The sequence below is a fragment of the Oncorhynchus nerka genome, linkage group LG22 (assembly GCF_034236695.1).
Source record: "Oncorhynchus nerka isolate Pitt River linkage group LG22, Oner_Uvic_2.0, whole genome shotgun sequence".
Taxonomy (NCBI): domain Eukaryota; kingdom Metazoa; phylum Chordata; class Actinopteri; order Salmoniformes; family Salmonidae; genus Oncorhynchus; species Oncorhynchus nerka.
The window spans coordinates 43263635-43285978 of NC_088417.1; the positions used below are offsets into that span (position 1 = coordinate 43263635).

At 42.2% G+C, this 22344-nt stretch overlaps 1 protein-coding gene across 3 annotated transcripts; it reads right to left on the reverse strand.

Annotated features, from left to right (window-relative positions):
- Positions 1 to 302: 302 nt before the first annotated feature.
- On the reverse strand, positions 303 to 21367 carry LOC115105219 (protein FAM53C-like). 3 transcript variants are annotated; one of them, XM_029626979.2, is made up of 5 exons: positions 21280 to 21367; positions 19779 to 20019; positions 15969 to 16026; positions 10645 to 11486; positions 303 to 1515 (listed from the first exon to the last, which is right to left on the reverse strand). In XM_029626979.2, exons 3-5 carry the CDS (start codon positions 15973 to 15975, stop codon positions 1249 to 1251), a joined length of 1116 nt encoding a protein of 371 aa, XP_029482839.2. In that variant the 5' UTR covers positions 15976 to 16026; positions 19779 to 20019; positions 21280 to 21367; the 3' UTR covers positions 303 to 1248. The 3 variants fall into 3 exon arrangements, with proteins under 3 accessions (XP_029482839.2, XP_029482842.2, XP_029482838.2); XM_029626982.2 differs by lacking the exons at positions 19779 to 20019; positions 21280 to 21367 and adding an exon at positions 17502 to 17526; XM_029626978.2 differs by lacking the exons at positions 19779 to 20019; positions 21280 to 21367 and having other exon boundaries at positions 15969 to 17495.
- Between the last annotated feature and the right edge of the window lie 977 nt (positions 21368 to 22344).

The window sequence follows — 22344 nt, forward strand, 5'->3', positions numbered from 1 at the left end:
GATGGCAAAGATCATAATGTATTCTCAACCACAGGCAGGCTGCTACTTCCCTTTTCAATGTATTGCCCAATGCAATTGCTACAGTTCCAGTGAATATAGTGGAGGGCAGTCACAGACAGGATAAGAGTGGACTCTTACTGTGCTACTTGAGGATATCACTCACTGCCATTAATTGTGGTCAGTGATGGTTGGGGGCTACCCATTCTTGGTGGATGTGGACAGATACCTGACATGCATGCTTGAGATCAAGCATGTATGCACTACACACACATTATTTAAAAAAAGCTCACTGGACACTTGCCTTTCCTTGTAAAATAATTTCCAATAAACTTTATTTATTCACAAACTGAGTTTGAAATTGCCATCTTTTTTTTTTTTAACACATACAATAAAAAAAAATGTCTAAAAGACAGCCATGGCCTGCCCCAGGTCTCCCAGCTACCATCTTTACACAACTTTTCAACAAATGATCGCTGTATAATACAATATTACAATGTGCCCTCAGAATACAGTGGTTGCTTCCATTTTTAGGTTAACTTGTCAAACAGTGCATTCATTATCAATACATCTCTATTTTCAGAAGATGAGTCATAGATATAAAAGAAACAATGAAAGGACTAATAGCAACAGCTACACAATTCATTACCTTTTCATAGTTGTATTTTTTTGTTTACAGAAAAAAGGTGTCTTAAGGCTTATGCTGAATCATATGGATTGTTTAACAGAAAATAACAGGACTGCAGAAAGAACTGCAATGACATACTGCTCTTTTGCATCAAACTGAACAAAACACAGATATTCAATTCACCACCATCATTCAAGCCTATTCTTACTACTGCACCAACAAAAATACAATTAAAAGAAAAGTAATGTAAAAGAAAGCAAGTGACCAGAAGCTTGTTAGTCTTCCAAAATTCCATCAGTCTGAGGGTGCATTATATGAAGACATCCAACAGACACTATGGGAATAGCTGGCATCTCCAGCATTCAGATTATTCACAATGTTTCAGCAACTGGTTCTGGAATGTACTCTGATGGAAGGACAGCAGCCATGGCTACCTGAATTAATTGTTATTATTGGTAGTAGTCAAATCATGACCATTGTCAATGAGATTATATATACCCCAGCTCTTCCCATGAGAGAGAAGTCATGTTCCTGAGAGCCCTGCCGATGAAGTACAGCAGGGCTGGGAGTGGAGTGTTGAATGCTGGCGGTAAAGGGGAAAACAGTCTCCAATTAACAATATTTTAATTTTCTTCAATTAGGCTCAAATCTAATTCTGTACAATCCCTCTCAAAGATACTTGGCTGACACTCTTCTCGATCAGGATCTTCCTCCCCCTCTTCCCCCTCCTCGTCACTCTCGCTTAGAGGACCAATGCTTGTCCTTCCCAGCCCCTCTGGTGAACACGACCCTCTGAAGTCCCCCAAAAAAGTCTCAAAGCCCATGCAAACGTCCCCTCCACAAGCCAGCCTCCCACGCGCCATACCACTCAAGGGGTCTGTACTGCGAGTCTGAAAAGACACAAATAGGAGAAACATTTGAGAGCGAACAAGGCCTTGTTTACACATGTATCATCCCTCACTAGAAAAGACAAGAGCGGGCTACATTCAAACCACATGTTCTCTATTCATGATACAGAAATATGTCAAGTGTCGTTCCATATGATTTCAAATCATTCTGACTGCACCCCTTTCTGATTAGAATGAAACCTTCCATACATGTTTGCCCATGGTAGAAGTGGTCAGAAAGTGACTTTTTGGACCTGAACACCAAAACATTCAGGAGATAGAGGTGCTCAAAGTTGACCCATTTTGCATGCCTCACCCTACCATGACACATCCATGTCTTCATGACTGAAAGATAAATGTTTGAGTTTGTTATCATTTGAAAGCATACAAACAGGGTTGTCAAACTATTTGATCATTTCTTTACATAAATTACCTAAAAACCCATCTCACTCAATGAGAAAAAACTTGAAATATACAAGATGGCGGCGTACACATTGTTAGATTTCTTCATGGAGCAAAAAATATATTTTAATAGTTTGCTAAATTCAATTTTCTACGGACACCCTGCAACTAGACAAGGACATTTTATGAAACTCATGTTTCCACAAATGGAGGATGAAGACAGTATTGCCAAGGTTGGTCCATTATACACCAAACAGTATAATGGATACCCATTTTGGGGGGTTCAAACACAATATCTGGTGTTACAATCTGTAGCTAATGTTTTGGCTGATAAATCAAATAAAACATGAATAAAATTGTAATTACAACTTTCAAACGGTACCACAAAGATGGTTGAAGGTCCACACATCAGATAACGTTGACTTGAGTGGGAATATCCATTGACAATTTCATTTAAAACAATCTTCCATAGGAATCCTATTGAAATCATAGAAGTATAATAGAATATAGATTTGAATTCATGTTGACATTCAACAGTGGGTGGACTGGTGGCCATCTTTCTGGTAGTAATTGAAACTTTGAATAAAAAACATGAGCTGGCGCACACCCAGAGAAAATTATTTTATGTAGAAGTGCTGACTAAAACGGCAAATAAACTATAAGCTATAAACATAAAGAGAGTTGCACACTATATATAAACTCCCAGTAATTTATTGGGTAAATCACCAACAATTCGGCATCGCTGTGCCTTCAGGGTAATGTGATAAATGCTTGAACCAGGTTATGTAGAAAAACAGTGCAACCAATGACAATTGTGTCATAATTATTAAGTTCATTAGAATGAACTGATGGAAACTTAAACTTTTTTTTTCTTTTTAATAGTTTATAACATATTGAATATATTAGCCTATTGTTATCATATGAAAACAGTTAAATATTGTACATAATATGAGCATCAATATAGATTGTTTTATTACATTTCACCAATTAAGTATATTTAATTGTTTCCTATTTCATTACATTTTTTGTTACATGTCATCTTTTGGTTAAACTATAATTCATAATAAGCATCATCAACAGGGGGAACATAGTAGGTGTACGCTGATAAGCTGTAGAAAGAATATATCAATTTATAAGACTTGTTCATAAGAGAGAATTGTTCCCAAGGGCCTGAGATCAAAGTCAATATTCAGACCACTAGGGGTCAATGTTCTTACACCTGATTGAGCTGTGGTGTTCAGCAAAGTGTTGTTTAAATTGTCCTTTCATTTGTCCTACGTAGGCTTTCCCACATGAACAGGTGATGAGATAGATACTCCCTTGGTCTTACATTTACATTTACATTTAAGTCATTTAGCAGACGCTCTTATCCAGAGCGACTTACAAATTGGTGCGTTCACCTTAAGACATCCAGTGGAACAGCCACTTTACAATAGTGCATCTAAATCTTTTAAGGGGGGTGAGAAGGATTACTTTATCCTATCCTAGGTATTCCTGAAAGAGGTGGGGTTTCAGGTGTCTCCGGAAGGTGGTGATTGACTCCGCTGTCCTGGCGTCGTGAGGGAGTTTGTTCCACCATTGGGGGGCCAGAGCAGCGAACAGTTTTGACTGGGCTGCGCAGGAACTGTACTTCCTCAGTGGTAGGGAGGCGAGCAGGCCAGAGGTGGATGAACGCAGTGCCCTTGTTTGGGTGTAGGGCCTGATCAGAGCCTGGAGGTACTGAGGTGCCGTTCCCCTCACAGCTCCGTAGGCAAGCACCATGGTCTTGTAGCGGATGCGAGCTTCAACTGGAAGCCAGTGGAGAGAGCGGAGGAGCGGGGTGACGTGAGAGAACTTGGGAAGGTTGAACACCAGACGGGCTGCGGCGTTCTGGATGAGTTGTAGGGGTTTAATGGCACAGGCAGGGAGCCCAGCCAACAGCGAGTTGCAGTAATCCAGACGGGAGATGACAAGTGCCTGGATTAGGACCTGCGCTGCTTCCTGTGTGAGGCAGGGTCGTACTCTGCGGATGTTGTAGAGCATGAACCTACAAGAACGGGCCACCGCCTTGATGTTAGTTGAGAACGACAGGGTGTTGTCCAGGATCACGCCAAGGTTCTTAGCGCTCTGCATGAGATGATACCCCTAACAGGGATTTTTCAACCTGGATGTTTTTATAGTGCTATTGCACTGTGCGCATTAGCCACATTTGTAGTTCCCATTTGGAATGGGTGTCAATAGTGTCTGGTGGGCTCAGGATACAGGTCAGATCTCAGCAAGCTATCTATAATATTGCGACCACACTTATAGACCACAGAGTGGGGATTCCTTGAACAGGTGTGCGATATTTTTGTCTGATTGCAGAATATGCCAGTGCTTTTTCAGGATTGCTTTCATTTTCTCCGAACACTTGGTGCAAAACACTGTTGCGCTGTTATTCTTCTTTGGTTGAGTTAAGCAATTCCTCTCTTGGTTTGAGATATTTTCATCATTGCAGTGTTAAGAGTTTTGTCGTTGTAGCCTCTCATTGAATTTTTCTTTTTTTTATAGCATTGCTGTCAAATCTGTCTGGTGGCTACAAATTAATTTAACCCTACATAACTGGCTATATGGTAGACCATTCATGAGGGGACCCTGCATAACTATATGCACATAGCAGGGTATTGCGGCCTGTGGGCTTTGTGTATAAGTCTGTGTGTAATGCATCACTCTCTTTGATGATCCATAAATACGGGTAGTATACTTTTCTCTCAGTCTGCATGGTGAATTTGAGGTATTCAGAGCTCTCGTTTAGTAGTTTGTAAATCATTTAGTTCCTGCTTACTTCCTCCCCATAGCACAAAGACATCTATGCATTTCTTCCATAGGATGCCTTTAGAAAGTAGGGTGTGTATGTTTTGTAAAGGAGTGCTTCCTCAAATTGTCCCACATACATGTTTGCATAGTAATTGAAACGTAAAAATTAAATGTCAATAGTGTACCAGCTAAAGTGGTTAGAGCGTTGGACTAGTAACCGGAAGGTTGCAAGTTCAAACCCCCGAGCTGACAAGGTACAGATCTGTTGTTCTGCCCCTGAACAGGCAGTTAACCCACTGTTCCTAGGCCGTCGTTGAAAATAAGAATTTGTTCTTCACTGACTTGCCTAGTTAAATAAAGGTTAAAAAAATAATAATAATAAATAAAAATACCCTTGTAAAACTGAACATCCTACCGATCCTCGACTTCAGCGATGTCATTTACAAAATAGCCTCCAATACCCTACTCAATAAATTGGATGCAGTATATCACAGTGCCATCTGTTTTGTCACCAAAGCCCCATATACTACCCACCACTGCGACCTGTACGCTCTCGTTGGCTGGCCCTCGCTTCATACTCGTCGCCAAACCAACTGGCTCCAGGTCATCTACAAGACCCTGCTAGGTAAAGTCCCCCCTTATCTCAGCTCGCTGGTCACCATAGCAGCACCCACCTGTAGCACGCGCTCCAGCAGGTATATCTCTCTGGTCACCCCAAAACCAATTCTTCCTTTGGCCACCTCTCCTTCCAGTTCTCTGCTGCCAATGACTGGAACGAACTACAAAAATCTCTGAACCTGGAAACACTTACCTCCCTCACTAGCTTTAAGCACCAGCTGTCAGAGCAGCTCACAGATCACTGCACCTGTACATAGCCCATCTATAATTTACCCCGAACAACTACCTCTTCCCCTACTGTATTTATTTATTTAGCTCCTTTGCACCCCATTATTTTTATTTCTACTTTGCACATTCATCCACTGCAAATCTACAATTCCAGTGTTTTACTTGCTATATTGTATTTACTTCGCCACCATGTCCTTTTTTTGCCTTTACCTCCCTTATCTCACCGGATTTGCTCACATCGTATATAGACTTATTTTTCTACTGTATTATTGACTGTATGTTTGTTTTACTCCATGTGTAACTCTGTGTATTTGTCAAACTGCTTTGCTTTATCTTGGCCAGGTCACAATTGTAAATGAGAACTTGTTCTCAACTTGCCTACTTGGTTAAATAAAGGTGAAATAAATCAAATAAAAAATAAACATTTAAATATTTTTCAGTAATGAAAACATGGATGACATCTCATGGTAGGGAGGGGTATGCAAAACAGGTCAACTTTGAGCACTTCTATCTCCTAAATGTTTTGGCATTCTGGTCCAAAAACTTTCACCACTTCTACTATCAGGAAACTTGGATGGAAGGTTTCATTCAAATCTAAAGGGGTGCTATCAGAAAGTAATTGAACTCTTATGGAATGACCCTAAATCAAATGAAATCAAGTTGATATAACTGTTTAGGAAGTGGAAAAATGTAGCATCATATAAAATCTTTGTGATTCTTACAACATGGGCGCAGTAGTTTAGCTAGTTCAGGATTTTCTTTTAAAAAATGTGACAAACAATAGAAACAAGGGTAATATGATGCCACATCTCCCTGAAAATTAACTGGGATTGTATTGTCAACTTGAATATAGCGGGCTGGACTACCGAATACTGTAGGTGTAAGCCTAGTCTCGTATGCTCTTCCAATGACTGTGGCTGTTGAAAGAGTATTCTAAACCTAAACAGAACACAACGGTTGTACATATACCACATGTAAATGAGTCTGGCAAAATTAACCTGCAACTTTTAAAATGTAGTGTACCATGTTTTTTTTTTATGTGAAGGAGTGACTGGGTGAGTGCACTGAAAAGGGACGCCAGACTTTCTTGCAGCTGCATGCAAATTATATGCAAATCCAGTCAAGAGTGAGTCTTGGTGTACAGTATAACATTGGCCTGGCATTGCCTACAGGGAGAGCCATTGGCACCCTGCCAATTAACCACACTCAGGGTTTGCGCCTGGGGCATGGGAACAGAAGAAGAGACATCTGCGGCCTGGGACGATTGGTAACAAGGACAATAATACACAGGTATGGTCTGTATTCTAAGAATGGAGTTATGGGTGAAAGTTGCCTCTGCATGTCTATTGGATGTTATAAAAGGCAGACTCAGCGATATGACGTCGATGCTTGGGGTGTGGCGAGCAGTTGGACAAAACGAGTATCAAATCAAATTTTATTGGTCACATACACATGGTTCGCAGATGTTATTGCGAGTGTAGCGAAATGCCTGTATCGTAACGGTTCTGGATACGATTTTGAGCAGAGTATTTTTTGTAATTGTCCATGATCAGAAAAAATGACATTGTCGGGTGCCAGCACGCATCTTTATCATGTCAGTCAGTCAAGGTTTAACGTGATCTAAATAACTCAACTGGCTAGTTTGCAAAGAGAAGGGTGGGCCGTATGCTCTGATTGGATAGTGAAGTTGTAGCTGTCCACTCGCTTCATAATTTCACCTGATCATTCCTTTGGTCTGATCATTTAGATTGCTGCTGCCTGCTACTATGATAAATTGCATGGTAAAGACGTTTGCTATCAAGCTATCAATGTGTATAATATCTAACAAGCGAGGCAAGGGTATGGGAAGAAAAATTTGGGATGCACGATATATCGGTGAACATATCGGAATCGACCGATATTAGCTAAAAATGACAACATCGGTATCGGCCCAATGTCTAGTTTAATGCTGATGTTAAAAACCGATGTCAAAGCTACATTGCATACCTATATAACGTAGGTAGATGAAGTAATAATACCACGTAAAATTTTGCGCTACATGTGCAACACAGCATTCCTAACCTAGCCCACATAATGTCTGCTGTGTGGATCGAGCAGCCATTTGAAAGAGTAGGAACATTTCAGTGAGACAACTCGAAGGCGAAATCCATTAAAGCCAAGGTAATGGAATTCATTGCCCTTGACAATCCACCGGTGGTCTCTGTCGTGGGTGATGCTGGCTTTCACCAACTGGTCGAGCACCGGTACACACTACCAAATGCGCTATTTTTAGATGTTGCCCTACTGGAGTTACAGAGTAATAGCGCACCAAATACATGCTATTAGCGTCACCACATACATACTATGGAACGCCATTTGGATCTTTGTTTGTCAAAAATATACAGTAGCACTGTCAAAAGCACTGTCAAAAGCTGTACAAAAAAGTCTGCAAACAAGCAAACACTGGCCACGAATGATGCGTTTACAATACCGCGTTGGTAATAAAGCATAATTTGTTCGACCACAACTTCTGGGGTCACTAGCTTTAGCTTGGTAGCTAGCTACCACCAATACAACCAGCCTGAAAACAATGACCAGTAGAAACTGCAGGCATTTTCATTATTCTTAGCAATGATTTAGGAATCGTTGTGAGTAAGTATTAGATAGGTTGCCACTAGTTCACCTATTGAAATTGAACTTCATTTCATAAAAATAAATAGTTAGCCAGCTACTTAACCCTGTTGCCCAAAGCTAAAGTTATGAGCAACCAGCTAGCTTCATCTGGCTAGTGAGGCTCGACCGGACCGGGTTATGTGTTGTAAAGCTAGCCACAATAAGGATTAGGCACAAGAGTGGAATTTGCGGTTTGCCTTCAAAAATCAAAGTTTGTCATTGATAGTGATGCAAATGAACACAAATAGTAGAATTATGCCATACTTTTATTTAAGGCTAACCGCAAAGTCCACTAATGTGGCTAATCCTTATTGTGGCTAGCTTCACATAGATGGGTCTGACAACCATTAATCAAATAAGAACTGTCTTATAAATTAGGGTTATTTTAGATGACACCTAGCTATATAGTTATAGTTATAGTTATATAACTATAGCAACTGAAACAGATTATGTCGTGTTATTTGACCTGTCATAGTGTTATTTGATGTGTATGTTTTTTGACACGCAAAGACCCAAACAGCGTTCCATAGAAATCCTGGTTGAGAATGAAACGACTGAACAAATGAACAACGAAACAGCACAGCAAGTAAGTGAAAGAAATAGGTTTTGATTAGATTTTACTGGTAATGGGGACATACGTAAATGCCAACAAAATAACCTTTTGGTCAGTGTGGTGTGTGTGTAACCTTTAACTTCTTTGGGATAGGGGGCAGTATTTATGTCCGGATGAAAAGCGTGCCCAATGTAAACTGCCTGTTTCTCAGGCCCAGAAGCTAGGATATTCATATAATTGGTAGATCTGGATAGAAAAAAAACACTGAAGTTTCTAAAACGGTTTGAATGATATCTGAGTATAACAGAACTTATTTGGCAGGCGAAACCCTGAGGACAAACCAACCAGAATTTTTTTCAATGGGTTTTCATTGGGAATCTAGAATTCTAAGGCAGTTCCTTGCCATTCCTTTTGCCTCCACTGGATGTCAACAGTCTTTAGAAATCGGTTGATGTTTTTCCTTTGTGTAATGAAGGAGTAGGGCTGTCCAGAACAAGGGTCGAGTGAAGTGTACTGTTTGATAGAGGCGCGTGACCTGAAAAGCACGCGCCACTTTGTTTTCCTCCGGTATTAAACGCAGTTTATCCCGTCTTAAATTGTGTCGATTATTTACGTTAAAAAATACCTAAAGTTGTATTAGGAAAGTTGTTTGAAATGTTTGGACAAAGATTACAGGTAACTTATGAGATATTTTGTAGTCATGTTGAGTGAGTTGGAACCGGTGTATTTTCCAAATCATACACGCCAAATAAATTGACATTTTGGACATATATAACGACAGAATTAATCGAACAAAAGGACCATTTGTGATGTTAAAAATGAACATATTGGAGTGCCAACAGAAGATCTTCAAAGGTAAGGCATGCATTATATGTTATTTCTGACTTTTGTGTTGAGTCTGGTGAGTTGAATTATGATTTTCATGTGTATGTTTGCTGGGGTGCTGTCCTCAGATAATAGCATGGTTTGCTTTCGCCGTAAAGCCTTTTTGAAATCGGACACTGTGGTTGGATTAACAAGAAGTTAAACACTGATGCGCATTCTGACTGAGTGACAGCAAACTTGGCTGCCTGCTGCAAATTGAGGACATACACATTTTTGCAGTGAGAACGTGCAGGAAGGTATTTTGCCAACATATACTTAGCATATTAAAACACTTTTGTTTTTTCCGATCACAGGTATCATCCAATCCGACTATCAACTGTGAATTTACGTATACAACTAGGAGAACGTTAATGTTGGCACACCTCTAGTAGATGCAGAAAGTAAACAGCAGTAGGTCAATTTCTGCAAAACAGTAGGGAAGTGGATATTCGACCAGCAGAACAAATATTTAAGATTAAGGTTAAAGGTCAACTCAGCAATATGATGTAGGTGCACAAAGTAAACAGCATAGTGGGTCAATTTCCACAACAACTGAGGGGGTTTTAGTGCAAAGCTCAACTTCTCTGCTGTTTTGGGGCCCTGGCTACCCATGTCCATGCGCAGATACTGTGTGACTGTATGAGCGCAAAGTCATGCATCTTGCTTATCTCAATATCTGCGGTGGTGCTCGTGGCAACGTCATCTTTCTGAGTCTACCTTTAAAGGGATAGTTCAACCAAATTCTATATTGGTTTCCTTAACCGGTATGCAGTCTATGGACAATGTATGACAGGAATCCATGCTTTGGTTTTGTTTCCGAATGCTAACGTTCTAGGCTGTGTGACACAAATACCATGCATTGCTGTCATACCTTGTCCATAGACTGCTTACAGGATAAGGAAACAAAATTCCATGTTGTAATTTGGGTGAAATATCACTTTAACAACTTTCCTCTGGCTAGCAGATGGCATGTTCCACCACCACCCTACATACGGCTAACATTTCTATTCATTTCTGACCCTTAAAGATTTTTTGTTTACCTGAGTCATCTTGGTGAAATCCAGTACTGGCCGGGCAAATGGTCTGTCTGGGTCACGGCGTCGCTTCAGTCCTGGTTTGAGAAGGAGCAGGTCACAGGGCTGTGAGTGGCAGCGAGGGAGCTGAGGGGGGATGGCCCGGCGAAGAGAGGACGGGGTGCTGCAGGCAGAGGAGGGCAAAGCAGGCACAGCCGGAGGGGGTGCTGCACAGTGGGGTGGAACTGGAGGCGGGGGCAGGAACTTGGCGGCAGCCTCTCTGATAAGGACAGGTGACAGAGAGAAGCGTCGCTGTGGAGGAAGGGGAGGGTGGAGCGGGGACGGAGAGGAGCATGATGATGGGGAGTGGAAGAAACAGCAGCAGGCGCCTCCTCCAGCAGTGTCACTGGGGTCCCATGGGAAATTCCAAGGCAGTGGGGAGTCAGGAGAGAGAGCAATGCTAAAGAATGTGGGGCTTGAAGAAGAGTGTAGTGAAGAATTTAGAGATGAGCTAGGAGCACGAAGCGGACAAGGCCCCCCGGCTACCCCTCCACTGTGGCATTGACGATTCACAGGTGTCCAGACCCTCGAAGCGCTGGGCCGCCAGGTGTAACGGCAGCGTGAAAGGTCCTCTGGCACGGACAGTGAACGACAGTGGCGTTTGGGGGGTGGCGGGGGGGGAGGGGGTGCACCTGGAAAAGACAGGTCTGTCACTGAGGTGCTTGGGACCAGGGGCTGGTGCAGGGCTTCCCCCTCTGCCAGGTGAGTTTCGGGGGGAACCAGAGGGACAGGGCAGGGGGGGAAGCTGGAGCTCAGCACACCCTGCAGGCCAGGCTTGGAGGGAGGGCAGAGCTGCCAATAACCACTCTCTATTAGGGAGAAGGAAAGATGATACCATAAATTAGAGCTTGAATGATTAACCAAAAATGTCGACATCAACCAAACCGACCACTTATCAAATACATTTTACAACACTAGAGAAATGTGAAGTTTGAAAAGAGTCTGCTAATTTGGGCAATTCCTAATGGGACATTTGATAACTACTACAATCAAAGTAATACTAGTAACAAGTATACAAACATAACTATGGTGCACATTAATGTCAGACTTATCGTTCTATTTGTGACAAATCTATATCATAATAAATATACTGAAGAATTTTGTCCCTTCTAACATTAATAGAAACCACTTTTGAGATTTATTTAATTAAATAATATGTGAGAAAATCAAAAAGCAATTCATTCCTGATACAATGTAGTTGCAGCTTACTCTTGACAATGACAGCGGTCCTAAAGCTAACTTCCTGCAATTCTATCCATTTTACCATGGGGATTTGAACTGTGTATTTAAATAATGTATTCTCGACATAAACGTTGTTGCTCATTCTAATATTTCTACGACGTGACTATAAATGAGAACTTGTTCTCAACTGGCCTACCTGGTTAAATAAAGGTGAAACAAATACAAAAAAATACACACAAAAAAACACCCCATATTTATTTATATACTGGATTCTTGACATAGCTTACTAAGTACTGGGCGATATGGCCAAAATATATAATTTTTTTATTTTTATTTTATTACAGTACGACAGTATTTTATGTTTTTTAATAATAGAAGTTCTACATTTGCTTTGAGTAGTGCGTGACCCTAGGGTGGCAACACACACATTCTCAGTGATTTTAATGGGTCTTTCTCCATTCTGATTGAACAGTATAAAACAATTCAACACCAAAAGTCGTAATTTCCATTTGAGATCATTTCCACACTGCCACGTAGGGCTGCACGATATGGGCAAGTAATCTGGGCCTTATTTTAACAAAATGTTGCAATTTGACTTGCGATTTAGAGCAAATCACTTGGGTTAACTGTTAGAATCATGGGAATAGAATTTCAGTATATAAGTATATAGTTAGAATATAGTAGTGGGCACTTTTAATACAGTGTTGTTTGACATGACAACGAATGAAAATGCCAGGGAGGAGTTATTGTGACAGGGTAAAAACTAAATGTGTTGATAGGTGTTTCCTAGGGGACCCAATAATCTTTGGCTACATTGAATGCTTTCTCTTAGCTGCTTCATGTAGATAACATTCTTGCTTTGCGTTTAATTTACCTCTTTAATTTAGAAGACACTGTTGCACAAACATGCCGATTACGTCTACGCAATCACTGGTATTATCAGGCTGCATAGCTAATTACGCTTGCTCTTACTCAGTACATTTATTAGCTAGCTAGAGATTAGCATTAGCAGCTAACAAGATTTAGGAACAAAATGCTAAGAAAAGACAAACTAGCTTGTTTGCAGATGTAAGAAACAAGCTAATAGTGTAATTATAGAATGCTAGTAGATTTATATTAAAAGCAAAGTGACAACTGCATCGATGTTATAAATTGTGTTGCATATGCTGCATTGACCATGCAGACTGAAGGCAAGTGTCTCCTGATTGAAAAACATCAAATGCGCTCCTTGAGTGACAGGGAGTGTGCCTAGGTCTGTGTGGAAAGCGGCATAGAAAGAGATGACTCAAGTAGCAGAGTAAACTATAAAAATGGACGCTACACATTGCGTATCACATTTAAGAAACCAAACATTCAAATACCGGTACAAAAGGTAAAGTAAAAACCCAAACCAGTCCGTGCATCAATACCTGTTTATAGCAACAACAAAAAAAGAAGGGTATAGCGCCCAGCCCTAAGCTTACTCTAATAAACTCAGCAAAAAAATAAACATCCCTTTTTCAGGACCCTGTCTTTCAAATACAATTTGTAAAAATCCAAATAACTTCACAGATCTTCATTGTAAAGGGTTTAAAACACTGTTTCCCATGCTTGAACCATAATTAATGAACATGCACCTGTAGAACGGTCGTTTAAACACTAACAGCTTACAGATGTAGGCAATTAAGGTCACAGTTATGAAAACTTAGGTCACTAAAGAGGCCTTTTTACTGACTCTGAATTACACCAGAAGAAAGATGCCCAGGGTCCCTGCTCATCTGAGTGAATGCACCTTAGGCATGCTGCAAGGAGGCATGAGGACTGCAGATGTGGCCAGGGCAATATATTGCAATGTCCGTAATGTGAGATGCCGCTACAGGGAGACAGGGCGGACAGCTGATCGTCCTCGCAGTGGCAGACCACGTGTAACAACACCTGCACAAGATCGGTACATCCGAACATCACACCTGCGGGACAGGTACAGGATGGCAACAACTGCCCGAGTTACACCAGGAACGCACAATCCCTCCATCAGTGCTTAGACTGTCCGCAATAGGCTGAGAGAGGCTGGACTGAGGGCTTGTAGGCCTGTTGTAAAGTAGGTCCTAGCTAGACATCACCAGCAACATTGCCTATGGGCACAAACCGACCGTCGCTGGACCAGACAGGACTGGCAAAAAGTGCTCTTCAAGTGACGAGTCGCGGTTTTGTCTCCCCAGGGGGGTGACGGTCGGATTCATGTTTATAGTCGAAGGAATGAGCATTACACCGAGGCCTGTACTCTGGAGCGGGATCGATTTGGAGGTGGAGGGTCCGTCATGGTCTGGGGCGGTGTGTCACAGCATCATCGGACTGAGCTTGTTGTCATTGCAGGCAATCTCAACGCTGTGTGTTACAGGCAAGACATCCTTCTCCCTCATGTGGTACCCTTCCTGCAGGCTCATCCTAACATGACCCTCCAGCATGACAACGTCACCAGCCATACTGCTCGTTCTGTGCGTGATTTCCTGCAAGACAGGAATGTCAGTGTTCTGCCATGGCCAGCGAAGAGCCAGGATCTCAAACCCATTGAGCACGTCTGGGACCTGTTGGATCGGGCTAGGGCCATTCCCCCCAGAAATGTCCGGGAAATTACAGGTGCCTTGGTGGAAGAGTGGGGTAACATCTCTCAGCAAGAACTGGCAAATCTGGTGCAGTCCATGAGGAGGAGATGCACTGCAGTACTTAATGCAGCTGGTGGCCACACCAGATACTGGCTGTTACTTTTGACCCCCACATTATTCCATTTCTGTTAGTCACACGTCTGTGGAACTTGTTCAGTTTATATCTCAGTTGTTCAACCTGTGGTAAATTACATTGATTGGACAGGATTTGGAAAGGCACACACCAGTCTATATAAGGTCTAAGCACGTCAGAGCAAAAACCAAGCCACGAGGTCGAAGGAATTGTCTGTACAGCTCCGAGACAGGATTGTGTCAAGGCACAATCCTGTCTCCTCTGTGGAGATGGGAGAACCTTCTAGAAGGACAACCATCTCTACAGCACTCCACCAATCAGGCCTTTATGTTAGGGAGGCCAGACAGAAGCCACTCCTCAGTAAAAAGCACGACAGCCCACATGGAGTTTGCCAAAAGGCATCAAAAGGACTCTCAGCCCATGATAAACAAGATTCTCTGATCTGATGAAACCAAGATGGAACTCTTTGGCCTGAATGCCAAGCGTCACATCTGGAGGGACGAGGTCAGAGACCTGACCGTTGTGGTGCGTCACATCTGGAGGAAACCTGGCACCAGCTGTGGGGATGTTTTTCAGCGTTAGGGACTTGGAGACAACTCAGGATCCTTGATGAAAAAATGCTCCAGAGCACTCAGGACCTCAGACTGCGGCGAAGGTTCACCTTCCAACAGGACAACGACGCTAAGCACACAACAAGACAATGCAGGAGTGTCTTCGGGACAAGTTTCTGAATGTCCTTGAGTGGCCCAGCCAGAGCCCAGACTTGAACGCAATCCACAATCTCTGAAGAGATCTGAAAATAGCTGTGCAGCGACACTCCCGATCCATCCTGACAAAGCTGCAGAGAAGAATGGGAGAAACTCCCCAAATATGAGTGTGCCAAGCTTGTAGCGTCATACCCAAGAAGACTCGAGGATGTAATCGCTGCCAAAGGTTCTTCAACAAAGTACAGATTAAGTGTCTGAATACTTAAGAAAATGTGATTTCAGTTTAAATACATTTGGGGAAAAAAATGTAAAACAGTTTTTGCTTTGTCATTATGGGGTATTGTATGTATCTGATTGAGGGTAAAAGAACAATTTAAGAATAAGGCTGTAACATAACAAAATGGGGAAAAAGTCAAGGGGTCGGAATAGTTTCCGAACGCACTGTATTGCTGAGTGTACCTTTAAGAAGACTCCCTTTGCATGATCAGCCTGAGAAGATACATGCGTGGAATAAATCACGTAATGTGTTTTCCTGTTTAACAACCTATACAAACATTTCCTTTCTGTCATTTGGAATTCACCTCCATTTATCTGTGCTCTTATCAACAGTGCAAAGCCAACGTTACAATGCCTAATGCAAGACATTGCTGAATAACAGGCTACGTGGTTTCACTTGTACATACTCACCAGGCATCAATCCATCTGTAGGCCAGCAAATTCCTAGGTTGTTGGGGTCCAGCAGAAACTGGAAGACAGACATGTTTATTGAGGAGCAAAAGCACAGGGGAAAAAATTCAGAACGGCTCAATTAACAGCAAGAGAAATAAATGGTCATGAAGCTGAGCACTGTTACAAACAAGACAAGGACATGCAAGCAGAGTCATAGGCTGACACAAAGGGGGCCCCCGAGTGGTGCATCGGTCTAAGGCACTGCATCTCAGTGCTAGAGGCATCACTACAGACCCTGGTTTCAATCCAGGGCTGTAATCACAACCGGCTGTGATCGGGAGTCCCATAGGGCGCCACACAATTTGCCTAGCGTCATGCAGGTTAGGGGCGGGTTTGGCCATTATTGTAAAATAAGAATTTATTCTCGACTTCAAAACAAATTTTATTAGTCATATGCGCCGAATACAACAAGTATAGACCTTACAGTGAAATGCTTACTTAGGAGCCTCTAACCAACAATGCAGTTTAAAAATACATACAAATAAACAAAAAAACATAAATAAAAAAAACAAGTAATTAAAGAGCAGCAGTAAAATAACAATGTGAGACTATATTACAGGGGGGTACTGGTACAGAGTTAGTCGAGGTAATATGTACATGTAGGTAGAGCTATTTAAAATGACTGCATAGATGATAACAGAGAGTAGCAGCTGTGTAAAGGGGAGGAATGCAAATAGTCTGGGTAGCCATTTGATTAGATCTTCAGGTGTCTTATGGCTTGGGGGTAAGAGATGTTTAGAAGCTTCTTGGACCTAGACTTGGCGTACCGGTACCGCTTGCCGTGCAGTAGTAGAGAGAACAGTCTATGACTAGGGTGGCTGGAGTCTGGCAATTTTTAAGGCCTTCCTCTGACACCGCCTGGCATAGAGGTCCTGGATGGCAAGAAGCTTGGCGCCAGTGATGTATTGGGCCGTGCGCAGTACCCTCTGTAGTGCCTTGCGGTTGGAGGCCGAGCAGTTGCCATACCAGGCAATGACACAACCAGTCAGGATGCTCTCGATGGTGCAGCTATAGAATCTTTTGAGGATCTGAGGACCCATGCCAAACCTTTTCAGTCTCCTGAGGGGGAATAGGTTTTGTCGTGCCCTCTTCACAACTGTCTTGGTGTGCTTGGACCATGTTAGTTTGTTGGTGATGTGGACACCAATGAACTTGAAGCTCTCAACCAGCTCCGTCGATGAGAATGGGGGCGTGCTCGGTCCTCTTTTTCATGTAGTCCACAATCATCGCCTTTGTCTTGATCACGTTGAGAGATAGGTTGTTGTCCTGGCACCACACGGCCAGGTCTCTGACCTCGTCCCTATAGGCTGTCTCATCGTTGTCTGTGATCAGGCCTACCACTGTTGTGTCATTGGCAAACTTAATGACGGCGTTGGAGTTGTGCCTGGCCATGCAGTCATGAGTGAACAGGGAGTACAGGAAAGGACTGAGCATGCACCACTGAAGGGCCCCTGTTTTGAGGATTAGCTTGGCGGATGTGTTGTTACCTACCCTTACCACCTTGGGGCACACCGTCAGGAACTCCAGGATCCAGTTGCAGAGGGAGGTGTTTAGTCCCAGGGTCCTTAGCTTATTGATGAGATTTGAGGGCACTATGGTGTTGAACACTGAGCTCTAGTCAATGAATAGCATTCTCACATAGGTGTTCCTTTTGTCCAGGTGGGAAAGGGCAGTGTGGAGTGCAATAAAGATTGCATCGGTGGATCTGTTAGGGCGGAATGTAAATTGGAGTGGGTCTAGGGTTTCTGGGATAATGGTGTTGATATTAGATGTCGACCGATTAATCGGAATGGCCGATTAACTAGGGCCGATTTCAAGTTTTCATAACAATCGGAAATCGGTATTTTTGGACACCGATTTAAATTTAGATTTTATTTATTTCATCTTCATTTAACTAGGCAAGTCAGTTAAGAACGCATTCTGGGCCTCACGGGTGGAGCAGTGGTTAAGGGTGCTGTACTGCAGCGCCAGCTGTGCCACCAGAGACTCTGGGTTCGCGCCCAGATTCAATCTTGCAAATTACAAACTAACTAGTCCAACGCTCTAACCACCTGCCTCTCATTGCACTCCACGAGGAGACTGCCTGTTACGCGAATGCAGTAAGCCAAGGTAAGTTGCAAGCTAGCATTAAAAAAATAAAAATAAATCAATCAATCAAAATCACTAGTTAAACTAGTAATAATCATCAACCATGTGTAGTTATCTAGCGTGTCCTGCGTTGCATATAATCGATGCGGTGCGTATCATTGCTCCAATGTGTACCTAACCATAAACATCAATGCCTTTCTTAAAATCAATACACAGAAGTATATATTTTTAAACCTGCATATTTAGCTAAAAGAAATCCAGGTTAGCAGGCAATATTAACCAGGTGAAATTTGGGTCGCCTAATTTGCTAGAATTTTACATAATTATGACATAACATTGAAGGTTGTGCAATGTAACAGGAATATTTAGACTTATGGATACCACCCGTTCCGTATTTCACTGAAAGAATAAACGTCTTGTTTTCGAGATGATAGTTTCCGGATTCGGCCATATTAATGACCTAAAGGCTCGTTTTTCTGTGTGTTATCATGTTATAACTAAGTCTATGATTTGATAGAGCAGTCTGACTGAGCGATGGTAGGCAGCAGCAGGCTCGTAAGCATTCATTCAAACAGCACTTTTGTGCATTTGCCAGCAGCTGTTTATGACTTCAAGCCTATCAACTCCTGAGATTAGGCTGGTGTAACCGATGTGAAATGGCTAGCTAGTTAGCGGGGTGCGCGCTAATAGCGTTTCAAACGTCACTCGCTCTGAGACTTGGAGTGGTTGTTCCCCTTGCTCTGCATGGGTAATGCTGCTTCGAGGGTGGCTGTTGTTGTTGTGTTCCTGGTTCGAGCCCAGGTAGGAGCGAGGAGAGGGATGGAAGCTATACTGTTACACTGGCAATACTAAAGTGCCTATAAGAACATCCAATAGTCAAAGGTTAATGAAATAGAAATGGTATAGAGAGAAATAGTCCTATAATAACTACAACCTAAAACTTCTTACCTGGGAATATTTAACTCATGTTAAAAGGAACCACCAGCTTTCATATGTTCTCATGTTCTGAGCAAGGAACTGAAACGTTAGCTTTCTTACATAGCACATATTGCACTTTTACTTTCTTCTCCAACACTTTGTTTTTGCATTATTTAAACCAAATTGAACATGTTTCATTATTTATTTGAGGCTAAATTGATTTTATTGATGTATTAAGTTAAAATAAGTGTTCATTCAGTATTGTTGTAATTGTCATTATTACAAATAAATAAATCAAATTAAACTCGTACGATTAATCGGTATCGGATTTTTTTTTGTCCTCCAATAATCGGCATCGGTGTTGAAAAATCATAATCGGTCGACCTCTAGTTGATATGACCAGCCTTTCAAAGCACTTCATGGCTACAGACGTAGTGCTACGGGTCGGTAGTCATTTAGGCAGGTTACCTTAGTGTTCTTGGGCACAGGGACTACAGTGGTCTGCTTAAAACATGTTGGTATTACAGACTCGGACAGAGAGAGGTTGAAAATGTCAGTGAAGACAGGTGGACAGCGCATGCTCTCAGTACACGTCCTGGTATTCCGTCTGGCCCTGCGGCCTTGTGAATGTTAACCTGTTTAAATGGTCTTACTCACATCGGCTGCGGAGAGAGTGATCACACGGTCCTCCGGAAACGCTGGTGCTCTTATTTATGTTTCAGACTTGATTAGTTAAATAAAGGTTAAATTTGAAAAACTTACCACGTTTAGGGCCCTTTGGTGAGCGTTGCTGTCCAGACTATGTTTCTGCAGATGCTCGATCAGTGAAACAATGCATGGTTGCGAGGTGGTGGGCAGTGTTGAGGGGAAGGGGCGTGTCCCTCTATCTGTTCTTCAATCTAATTGTGACTGGCAGAGCTTCTCTGGCACCTCCACTCCTCCTCTGGGCCAGGTTGCCCTGCCCAGTCTCACTGGGACATGGTCATCACTGTAGTCAGCTCACCTGAAGGGTAAAGTCCGATAGCAGGACGGACCAGTGTTACCAAAAGTAAATGACAGTGCAGGGGTTTTCAAATACAGGTGATACCGCTCAAATGGGGAAGCTGTTCATGTTTTAGGACATTTGTAATCACATTTTCATGTTCTGTACAGTTTGCCATATTGACTTTTGGTAACCCATCACTTTCTCTGTATCTTATGGAGTAGACACATTAAGCCTAGATGTCGAAATGGGGTCTTTTCCAGACCAGACATAACTTTAACACGTCTTTAGATGCTCAACCACTGACCAAACGTGCTCACAGGTGTTCAGACACACCATCTCTGAGTGCAGAAGTAATGGTGACAGGTGCCTGGGATGTGATGGCCTTCCTGATGCCAGAGATGGCCTTCCTGATGCCACTCGGGGGTTTATTGAATACCTACTCAAGATCACGAGGCACATGTCCGACAACCAGAAAATGTAACCAAAAACGAACACCTCAACCAGTAACCTTAATGATGGATACGTGAATTTGAAAAGGGTGCATACTGAGGTCCAATCTGGCAAAGTACCAAGCATGTCATGATCTATCAAGAACTGGCATGCTCTTCTTCACTCAATAACAAGATTGAGAAAAAGCTTCTTAGCTAGCTAATGTTTGGTAGCTACCATTTTGATAAGAACATTTGGAAAGACAGAATGATGGCTACATAACTAGTTTATATCAAATGATGGTATCCATGCTGTCCATTACAAACCTTTCAAATGAGCAATGTGTGGTAGCGAGCTATTCGTTCACAATTAGTATATCATATTTTTGAAGATCGTTCTAAACCCCTTCACAGAATATGAAGCCTTCACTTAGCTAGCTCAGTCAAGATGACTAACGTTAGCAATAGCAAGCCGCACTGACAATATGATGCTAACTAGCTCGGTTAGCTAACGCAAATCGTAATTTGTATGGTTAGCAAGCTAGCTAGCTTGGCGTACATCCATTTAACCGATTATGCAGACACATCCACACAAAACACCGCTTGTTAATCTGTAATAAACAAATGAATTATTACCCCCTACCCGATTAGATCACTAGCTGTCGAGGCTCGCTAGCTATTCTGCTTGCATTTATCGCTAGAGCCTTGGACCGCTGTGCCATGTCTAGGACGCGTGCTTACAAAAACACGGCCATGCATTTTATAACGCAGTGAGACGTTTCAGATAAATAAAACTGCTAATCAATAACTTTTCTTTGTAACGGCTACTTGATTCAAATGTCGTTCTTACCTCGACCAACACCACCGTACATCAGGCCTTACAGGGGTTAAATGCTGCTGGTGAAGGATAAACCAATTTGGAGCCTGTGCAGAACGCGACTGGCAGCCACGTTAGTATCTGTGTCTCCGATATTATTGACCTATTAAAAAGCATAACATGTACCAGAACCGTTGTTGATTACAATATCTGGAACATAAAATTAACGTCATAATCAACGTGCCATTGAAATATACAAGACATATCCGTATTAGACAAAAAAATAGCACAGCATACAATTCAGTCGTCCATTTAAAATAAATTAAATTTACGTTCAAACCTGTGAGCGATTTGAATGTATAAATAGGGGGCGCCCAAGTAGTGGGCGCATTCGATGATAATTCGAACAACAGATTGAAGTAGCTGACGTGCAATAGCGTAGCATTTTAAAAGAGCGGACAAAAACTTCTTCTTTTTTTAAGATGTCAAATCGCAAGATTTCATTCATTGTTGAAAATGGCACAACTTTGACTGAACTGACGTAAGGTTATTAGATGGCTATAAAGTGTGGTACTTGTAGTTCGCTACTCATATTCGGATCAGTTGTTTACTTGACACATTGATAGGCCCTGGGACCATTTTAAAGTCACGCCTTAACACTGGAATATGTCACTTTTCATATTACTTATATATCATCCCACCGTACGATTTATTGGTGAGGCAAGTACAAGAAATAGCGTATACCGTTATCTTGTGGATGCTTTGAATACTGCAGTTAGCGTTGCATGTTGGACGGGCCGAATGAAAGCGCAAAACGTTATGACCTCAGCGCTATCCCCCCAATCCCGGAGACCCATTAAACCAGGAAAGCCAACTTCAACATCTCCTGAGAATTGTGTGTGGAAAAATCAAATCTTTATTAATTTCGCTTTGCATCAGTACTCCGGTTGTAACAAATGACAATTGAGAAAAACAAAATAAGAAACCAACCAAACAAAGTGATCAACATTCTGTTTTTAGAAAAACAGTGAGGTAGGTAGGATAGATGAGACAGTAGAGCCTGAGAGTCAGCCGAGTCGCAGACTGGTGAACATGGTG

Bases quoted from the DNA above. Each gene is read 5' to 3' on its own strand.
- LOC115105219 (XM_029626978.2), bottom strand. From the start codon at position 16,041: ATGTCTGTCTTCCAGTTTCTGCTGGACCCCAACAACCTAGGAATTTGC. The intron at 11,487-15,968 runs GTGAGTATGTAC...TCTCCCTAATAG, and splicing joins TACAGATGGATTGATGCCTG to AGAGTGGTTATTGGCAGCTC. The intron at 1,516-10,644 runs GTAAACAAAAAA...GTGTCTTTTCAG, and splicing joins ATTTCACCAAGATGACTCAG to ACTCGCAGTACAGACCCCTT.